Source organism: Athene cunicularia (genome assembly GCF_003259725.1).
Source record: "Athene cunicularia isolate RWA chromosome 2 unlocalized genomic scaffold, athCun1 chr2_part1, whole genome shotgun sequence".
NCBI lineage: Eukaryota > Metazoa > Chordata > Aves > Strigiformes > Strigidae > Athene > Athene cunicularia.
This window is the reverse complement of record NW_020799095.1, coordinates 55520687-55530582: the sequence shown is the minus strand read 5'-3', so window position 1 is coordinate 55530582 and position 9896 is coordinate 55520687. Positions and strand designations below refer to the sequence as shown.

General features: G+C 38.1%; 1 protein-coding gene across 1 annotated transcript in view; it reads left to right on the top strand.

Moving 5' to 3' along the window:
• The first annotated feature begins 531 nt into the window (after positions 1–531).
• CDKAL1 (CDK5 regulatory subunit associated protein 1 like 1) overlaps positions 532–9896 on the top strand; it is a 424112-nt gene continuing 414747 nt past the window's right edge. The window contains exons 1-3 of the mRNA XM_026843118.1: positions 532–824; positions 2423–2599; positions 6486–6598. Of these exons, the coding sequence (XP_026698919.1) occupies positions 2433–2599; positions 6486–6598 (280 nt within the window). The 5' untranslated portion in view covers positions 532–824; positions 2423–2432. The remainder of the gene's footprint in view (positions 825–2422; positions 2600–6485; positions 6599–9896) is intronic.

Sequence of the window (9896 nt, the reverse complement as noted above, 5' to 3'; positions counted from 1 at the left end):
ATCGGAGACACCTGTTGGTAAATAGAGGAAAAAGCAACCCTCTTCCACTTGGACCGGAGTTTTGTCGTTGGAAAGAAGTACTTTCTTGCTATGTGCAAGAAGATCAAGGAGGGATGATCGAAATAGACCGTGGCAAGGGAAGTTCTGTTTCTGTCAAGACATTAAAACGTTTTTATTCCCTAGCGTTCATTTTTTAAATGGAATTGTCAAGTTTTGTAGGTACAGCGTGACAGTACAAGAAAACTACATTCGCTTATTGTTTTATTTTTGCCAATTATTTCAGTCAATCTCTTGGAGTAGCTGCCCGAATCTGCATTTATTTATTTGCTTGTGAAGAAGAGATCTCATGCACGTCCATGGAACTAGTGCAGATATCAAGTAGTCTGTTAAAAAACTTTACTGTGGTTGTAATTTAAAAAAATAGTGAATGTCTTTAGCTAAAATTTACTGTTAATCTCTTTTTACATTTTTCTTCAAAATCTTAAACTCCTGACTGAAGACAGAAATCTGGAAGAATTTCTTTCTTCTGAAAGAACTTAAATCAGACTTTGACAAAAAAGCACTATAGAAAAACAACAAAAAGATTAGTGCCTCTGCTTGGGGAAAATGTGGCTATTCTGCTTTGTCAACCAGTCATCATGTGTATGCAGCCTTAACAAGGTCAAACTGAGCAAGAAACACCTTTCTGCAAAGGGAATGTTTTTTGGACAATAACAAGCTCATGGTTTTCTGTCTGCTAGTTCTGCTTGTTCATGCCGTGTCTTTTTCCTTTTTTTCCCCCCAGGATTATTATCCGAGAGGATTTAAACCTTGCTTTTAAAAAGGTATGAATTTTATTTTGCCTGTATTCTTCCTTTTGTGGGCCACTGAAACAAACTAAGCTTATTTGTTTTGCCAGCTGCTCCATTATATCAGATGTTTTTCTGGAAGAGAGGAAAAAACAAATGCAAAGTTTTTTTTCCTCTCCCCGTAATGAGTTGATAACTTTGCCTATTCGTAGGTACTGTTAGTGGTATAAAATAGTGTAAGGGATGTCACATCCCCCCAGTATTCTTTATTGCTGGACTTTTCATAGCCTTTTATTTTTGTTTATCCTTTGCTGTGTTTTTTTATAGATCATGGGATTTTTGATCTAGAAGAATGCTAAATGCTTAAATACCTTTGTCAGACACATCCTCTTTGTGATATTGTTATATTCCCTTTTAACTTAAAAGGCAGATGTGTAATGGTTCAGGTTATATGAAGATTTATTCTGAAGTATATTTTGCAAGATTGGCTGAAGGACTCATACTGGGGAAATGCACAGGTGTTTAACTCTTATTTTCCTCAAGAATTCAATTGCAACATCCGAAAGCATTTTGTATGCCAGTAGCCTGAATTTTCTGTTCCTGAAATCTAGTTTTAAAGAAATTAAAGCCTTGTTTGTTTTGTTCTTTGCTGTCAGTTAGGAAAGTGGTGTATTTCCCCTGTAAACTCTGTGAAATGCCCTTGCGTGTTTTCCTCAGTAAACTGTTTAGACATGCACAGAACCTAGTTTCCAATGGTAAATCGGACTTCATTCTGATTAAGAGTTACACACAGCACTGTGTGAGGTGTTTAATTAATGCAGTAACTTTTTTATAGGCTTCTTTAGCAAATAACATTTTTCCTTTGCTTGAAAACTGATCTGGATCTTGAGACCTGCTGGGACATGAAAAGAGCATATATATTTCTTGTAGAAAATATAATTAGATTTTAATGATCATGTATGATTCTAGTATATTATATGAGCCTGATGTTAATCTAGCTATTTCATATTAGCTATGTATAGTTGTTAAATATCTTGTACCTGAGGACAGGAATTTTTATGTTGATGAATGAAGTGATTCAAACAAAAGGCCTGTGGGATCAGGAATTCTGGGAATAGTTGGGTTTGTTTTCAAAAGAACTGTGAAGACATTGAAATACTGTGCAGCTGTTTTCAGCACACAAAGAGCCAGAATAGCCTCTGAAGCAGGTGCTCGAATCTTCTTTCGCTCTACTGTGATGTGAGAGGAATCATATCTGTCACATAACATGAACTCATTATTTCACTGTGATGCCTGACATGATTAAGAATACTTGTGTCTTGGATATGTCATGTCAGAGGAGCTGCAGGGTTTTTGAATTAGAAGGTGATAAGGTACAGGTTATTTAAAAAAAAAAAATCTATATGGTTTGTAACTTTGTCCTTGCCTGTGTTTGAGACCTCGGGGGAAGAGGGCATCAGGAAGTACCTCTGGATAGTTGATTGTTTTTAGGTGCTCAGTATCCTTCATACGTATGATATATTGCAGGTGTATATATAGGAATATATGTGACTTTTCTGTATGAAAACATATTCAGTAGATACTAGACCTTTGTTTTTTATTCAAATGTTTGCTAATACCAGTCTTCTCTAAAGCTTCTTGAAGATGCCTGCTGCCTGTGATTCAGTGCTTGAAGATATTGAAGATATTGTGTCAGCAGAAGATTTGAAACCACATGATCGACAGTTTGTAAGAAAGAATGTTTTTCCAAAAGTGCGAAAACGCAATTCACAAAGAAATATTCAGACAGATGATGATCCCCCAAGTGACAGGTAAATTCTTCCATCAATGCTATCTTGTTGCTTTTCTCATATCTTATGTGTACTGTCAGCTTCTAAAAATAAGATGGAAATTCTCATTATCTCATAAAGCAAAATCTGAATACAAGATAAAATTGTAAAATAGTCTTCATAGAATATAGTGGTAACGAATAATAAATCCTAGGCAAACTTTCTTTAGAAATTAGTTATGACTGAGATAGTGATTAATGGAGTAATCAAGCTGGAGAAATGGTTCCTGTTACTTAAGCTTTTACATGGAAAGCATTTCGGAAAAATTGTATGCATCACCCTAATTGAAGCACCCTATCCTTCAAAATGCAGTCCTGGAGTATCCTTTTGACATCTGGAAAGAGAAATAAGAACAAAATTCTGAGAATCACAAAAGGTTTGAGGTTGGAAGGGACCTCTGGAGGTCATCTTGTCCAATGCCCCCTGCACAAGGAGGGCCACCTAGAACCAGTTGGCCAGGAGCATGCCCAGATAGTTTTTGAAGATCTCTAAAGAGGGAGATACCACCACCTCTCTGGGCAACCTGTGCCATCCCTGTCATCCTCAAAGTGAAAAGGTGTTTCCTGATGTTTGGAGGGAACCTCCTGTGTGTCAGTCTGTGCCTGCTGCCTCTGGTCCTGTCACTGGGCACCACTGAAAAGAGCCTGGCTCTGTCCTCTTTGCACTCTCCCTTCAGGTATTTATATACATTGATAAGGTCTTCCTGAGCCTTCTCCAGTCTGAACAGCCTCAGCTCTCTCAGCCTTTCCTCTTATGAGTGATGCTCCAGTCTAATCATCTTTGTGGCACTTTTGTTGAACTGCCTCCAGTATGTCCATATCTCTCTTGTGCATGCATCCCATCAGGACCCAGAGACTTAGGTATGTCCAGTTTGCTAAAGTAATTCCTGACCTGATCCTCTTCCATCAAGGGTACATCTTTTCTTCAGTCTTTCCACGTAGTTTCTGGAATCTGGGGTTTCCAAATGCTGTACTTTTTGTATGTACATCCTGCAAGTGATAATAGTGAAACTTCTTTTGAACTTAACTGTTTTATTTCAATGGAAGTAGTATGCAATCACTACAGAATGTGTCTTTGCATTTTTCCTTCTTCTGCAGTGCAATTGATTAAAGTATAGGTGAACTCAGTTATTGATTCTAGTTTCTGTAGCCATTTAGAGATCTGGAGTTTGGTTTGTTGAGGGTTATTTTTCCTAATAATTTCAAGCTGGTAGAAGAAATTTTCCCACATTATAAAGTGAAAATAAAGTATGTCTGGAATGCATAGGAAATTCAATTTTGTTTTTTTGTTAGTGTTCAAAGGAGATTTTATAAATGTAACAGTACACTTTTATTTGAAGCCCCATAAAGGTGCATTGACCGCAGGAGCGTGTGGACAGCTGAACTGGTGGTCTATACACTAGCAGTCCATTCTCCTAAGTATTCAGGTACTATATGTTATCTAAGAGACTGTATTTTAGTGGTTTTGACCCAAGAAGCAACACATGTTGTGCATGTCTACTTAATGATCATTAATTTTCCATCAAATTTCTATTTTTAGCAAGGGGGGAAGTATCTTTAAAAAAAGAACTATCGAGGGAGGAAAAAAAAAAAGATGTGGGCAGGGCAAAGGATTTTGTTCCAGGATGTGTGTTGTTCTTATACTGGCATCTTTAGCTTATTGGTGCAGTTATCCCAGGACTTTCAATGAGAGCTTCTTGAAGAATTTTTTTGTTGTTCTTTAAACCATTTTGTGTGCTAGCTCCCTGGTGCACATTGGCCATGCTGCTTCTGTAGCTCAGAAAGGTTGGGGAACGAGCTTTCAGTTGTGAGTGTGGCTAGTAGGAGGCTTAAGTTAAGAATATAAAGTGGCTTGCATGGAGGTGGCATGGATGAAAATATTTCACATGGTTATGATTTAATAGCAGTTTAAAGTTTATTAATGGTGTGAGGCAGATCAAGGTTGAATTTTAGCAGCACTTGATCACTGAGTAATTTAAAGATTAACAAGGTGATTTGGTAGAATGTTATGGTAAAAACAGTGACGCATTTACAGATTTGAAAGTGACAAGGTTCATGCTAATTTACTACAAGGTGTTTTAAGTCAAAGGATATATGTATGTACATATATATAAACACAAAACATACACACAGAGTGTGGAAGTATTCAGATATCCCGTAAAATACATAAACATCCTCATTCATGAAGGCAAATATCCATATTTAAGCACATAGATAGGTAAAGAGGTGGATTGAAGAGACTAGTTTATTGTTAAAATTTCCCTTGTCTTGAGGGATGCCCAACACATAAGTATTTATCAATGGTCAATAATTGAGATTCAAGAAGTCTGACTTCACCTTGGCCTTCCATCACCTCTGTGGGGAGATGATCTTAAGACTTTGAGGATTGTGAGCCTGAGAGGCATCCCAGCTCAGGGCAGGTGCTGGACACAGCCTGCTGCGATCAAGGAGAGCTCAAAGGGTCTTGCTTGGAATCGCTATTTATAGGGTCCGAGATAACTGACTTTCATCAGATATTTTTTAATTTCTGGCCAAATGGGATGATGGCATATTCTGGTATTTTCTATCAATTGTACAACCCCAGAACTTGTTAAATCTTGGAGTTCTGATATCATCCCCTTTTGGGCTACAACTCAAGTAGAGATGTACTAGGCTATCAGGTGGTATCTGTTCTTAAATAAGAGGTGTGGGAGGTTGAAACCAATTGGGCTAAGGGGATGCCTTAATGCTCTGGTCTATCCCAATCCATTTCCCAACTGGCCTTTCCCAGTTCATTTTTAATAGGTATGTGTGATAGGGTAGATGGGAATCGGGTGCCTTAAGGGAGTGCCTGAAAGCTCTGGTCCACTGTGTTTCCCTGTTTATCTTGGGTTGGCATGTGACCTGCGGGGGAAATTGCCCTAAGGCTCAAGGAGGAGGTAGGGAGTTGTACCACTGCAGGAAGGAACTGCAATCAATGGGTGACATAATATCAAAGGGTTGCAGTTTGTTTGCTGGTGGCCTAATTTCAGTGTGGTTGCTTGAAGGTCACTTGTTAAATGATTTCAGAAAGTTAGATTGTTGTGTTGTGGTTTTTTTTTTTTTTTAACATAACTGCAGTGTTCTGAATCTCTTCTTATCCTTCAGCTCTTGTACTTTCTCCATTCTAAAGCTTTTCTTACTCTTTGTGGTGGATTGACCCTGTCCAACAACTGGGCCGCTTGCTTATCCCTCTTCCTGGTAGAGTGGGGGAGAGAACTGGAAGAGCAAAAGCGAGAAAGCTTGTGGGTTGAGATAAAGACAGTTTAAGTGAAGGATAGAGTAGGGAAAACCCCTCAAGTCATGCAAAGGCAATCACTTGCAGCCTTCCAGAAGCAGACAGATGCCCAGCCAGTCTCTGAGCAATGGCTAGTTTTGGAAGACCGAACCCCCAGTTTTTGTTGCTGAGCATAATGTCATCTGGTATGACATCATGCTCATCCTTTTGGTCAGTTTGGGTCAGCTATACTGTACATGTTCCCTCCCAACCTGTTGACCATGTCCAGCCTGTCTGTGGTGGGGTGGAGCATGGTGGAAAACAGAAGGTTTTGATGCTTCGCGAGCACTGTTCAACAAAAGCGAAAATGTAGGTGTGTTATCAATGCTGTTTTAGTCAAAAATATGGAACCACAAAATCATACGGGTTGTGGTGGAGAAAGTTAACTATCCCAGCCGGACCTAATACCTAATACACTAAAATAACATAATTATGATGTTTTTCCACAGCTGATTTGGAGTTGGTTTGTGTTGCTTAATTTATATTTGGAGCATTACGATTGAGTGTTCAGTGGGCTTAAAGGCAAAGCTTTTTCATTTTTAACATGACTCTTTCATTCATCTTTACTTAACAGCATTATTCCTGGTGTTCAGAAGATCTGGATTCGTACATGGGGATGTTCTCACAATAATTCAGATGGTGAATATATGGCTGGACAGCTGGCTGCATATGGATACAAAATTACAGGTAACAATATCAGACAAGTTGCATAATTCAGGTTTTTTGTGGAGAATGTTCAGAGCTGTCAGGCTGTCATCAAATGTTTTTAGACTTAGTTATACTTTTTTGAATTTCCCTTTGATCTCTTTCTGATTTGAAGGTGAGGAGGTAAAGTGCTTTCCTGGCATTAAGCAGAATGATTACAAGATGAGTGCTTTCAGAATGGCAGGGCAGGGCATCTGATAGATATCATGCAGTGCTTTTTGTGGGCATTTTGTTTGCTAAACTTAATTGAAGAGTTTTCATGAGAGTAGAAGGGCAAGATCTTAGTTCTTGGGCAGAATCTAGCTGATTATCTGTAATTGGTGGAGCCCAAGTGAGAGAGAGGAAGTAAGTATGTGCACGTGTGTGTGTGTGTGTGTGTGTGTGAAGGAAGCATAGTGATGTGTGTGTTTGCTGCTGAAGCAGAGGTGAACTACTCCATGTGAGTGAGCCTTTGTTTTGGGAGGGATGATCAGTATACTGGAGGTGGAGTGATACAGGATTTTATCTTGTACATTCAAGAGAACTGAAAATGCTATTTCTCCTTTCCTTACAAATACTTTAGAACACATCTTGTTCTGCCTCCCCAACCCTAAACAAAAAACCCAAACTTAGGGTTGTATGGGCCACATTTCATCTTAGAAAGCAAAATGTGTTGAAAGAAAAGCTGTAGAAAGCTGAAAACTTAGATTGATGTCATGTTTCAATGGAGAATTATTATCTACATACTTTTGTGTACCTTATGACTAGTCAAAATAAAAAATACATTTTATTAATTCAAGTTTTGATTTGTCTTGCATTTAATCTTGTGTCTTACTTGTACTGAAAGCCTGAAAAGTTGTCTTTCCTGACATTTTGCTGTAAGTATTTTATTCCTGATATTGGAAAATGCTTGTTTCTTTTCTTGAACATTTCATGATGTCATCCAACAGCTACATCTCATTTTCGGTTTTTGCAGTTGATCATTCTGTATTTGTCTAAGTAGAAACTAGATACTGAATAATTTGAGTGCTGAACTATTTTAGGGAACCCTGGTGATTAATTAGTAGTGTAACTCTGGAGGGGGTATGCTCTTTTCACAGACAAGTGGAGTGCTGCTCCAAAAGCCTTATTTATACAGCTGTTTGTGTAAAATTACAAATGAGTTCTCAGTTTTGCCTTGTTAAGGCTTTCTTAAATTTAACTTTTTTATCTTTTTTCCCTCTAAAGCATAGCATTCCAGAAGCTACTTTGGCTTGTGAAGATTTGTATGACTGTCCTGTGCTTTTGGAATTTTATTGGGAGAAATGTGGGAAAGATGGAGAACAGCGAAGGAATGAACTGTCTAAAATTTTTGATAATTTTCTTTTTAGAAAATCAAGTGTTTGTAACTTGAGTAATAAATCTACATCTAGAATTTGAAACTAAGAACAAAAAACTGAATAAAAGTTTCAGTAGCTGGGACAGGAATACCTGTAGAGTAATTCTGGTAATTGTATATGAAGTTAACTACTAGTTTCTGGTCATTTTTAAATTGATGTCTTGATTTAGTTTGTGTGTATCTATATACATATATTAAATCAAACAAACAAAAAAACCCAATGCTGAGGTGATAGGCAGAAATTACCCAGTATGATTTCTTTTTTGTTAAATGAGTTAACTTCTTTTTAAGCTGATTTATTTAAGGACCTGTGGAAATTTTATTTTTCAACAGAACAAAAATACTGGCTACAAATTCTCGATAAAATAGATTTTTACAAATCTAGCTATTGAATGTTCTCCTTTATAATGTGTTGATGAAGCTAGAACTGATTGCAAGTATGGTAGCTGTATGTGAGAATATGAGGTGGTGAAGAGGGAAATTGCCTTTCTGCTCAATATGGTGATGCTTCTGGCCACGTGTGTATGAAAGTACTCTCTTCCTGTGTGGATTGCTAATAATGTCTTTCAGTTTCACAGTGGGACTAATCTGTTTAATGTCTTTAATGGTCTAGGAAGATGGGATGTTACATACCTTCAGCAAGTTTGTAGACTATACCAAACTGGGGGAAGTGGTTCAGAGGGACCTGAATAGACTAGGAAAAGGGCTAACAGTAATCATATGACACTTAGCAAAGGGAAATTCAAAATCCTAGGGTTGGCGTAACCCTGGCTAGTGGTAAAGGTGGGAGTGGGCAGACTGACTAGAAAGCAGCTTTACAGAAATTTGGCATTGAGGTAGATTGAACAGAAGTCGGCAATGTGCTCTTGTAGCAAAAAAGGCAAACCACATCCTGAGCTGTGTTAGCAAGAGTGTAGCCAGCAGGTCTGGGAAAGGGATCCTTCCTTTCTGTGTGGTACTTGTGAGATGGTGTTTGGGCTGCTGTGTCCAGTGATCCAGCTTGGGCCCAGTCTTGGGCTCCCTAGGAAAAGAGAGAGGTTGATGTAGTGGAGTCCAGTGGAGTGCTACCAAGATGATTTGGGAGCACATGGTATATGAGGAGACACTAGGAAGACTGGTTTTCTTCAGCCTTGAGAAGGCTCATGGAAGATCCTAGTTGCAGACAGAAGTAGGAGGATACAGAGAAAATGAAGTCAGTTGCTTGTCAAAGGTGTGCAGTGAGACAAAAGACAACAGAGTCTTGTTCTTGACAAAGTGGCAGTTAAGATTTTTTTTAGGATCTGGTGCATAACTTGCTGCTCATGCTGTCTATCTTTCTGTAGAGGAAATACCAATATAGAAAGTTTCCCACCATTTCTTGAGTATCTCTCGTCAATCCCTTTTTAAGAAAGCTTGTTGGGTTTTTTTATAGTAAGTCATCTGGAAAGTTCAGCTAGAATGTCAAGGAGGGATTTAACCTCTTTTTGCCCTATACAGTGAAGTAGTTAGGAGTAGTAAGTATTGCTTAACATAATCCAAACTTCAAACATTTATTGAACTAAACTTAATATTGCTTACACTAATGCAAAAAATGAAAAAAAAAGTTTTGCAAGAGCTATTTTCTAAATCAGTGCCTCTGTTGCTAGAATTTGTTAATGTAAAACTATTATAAAATTGAGGAAAAGATAAAAATATTCTCTAAGGTGAAAGATTGTTGTCACAGCGTTCTGGACAGCTGTTACTTGAAAGTGTTTTGATTAGCCTGTTTCCTACATGTTCCTAAGCTTTTGATTCAACACCACTTATTTAAGAGATGCTGGGATAAAGTTATGGTTCTAAGAAATGTGAGCTTTACTTGCAGTTATTGCTTCATTATAAGGGAAATGGTCAAGCACTGTTTCTAGTGTCTTCTATCTCATTGCAAGACTTGGGGGGGGGGGGGGG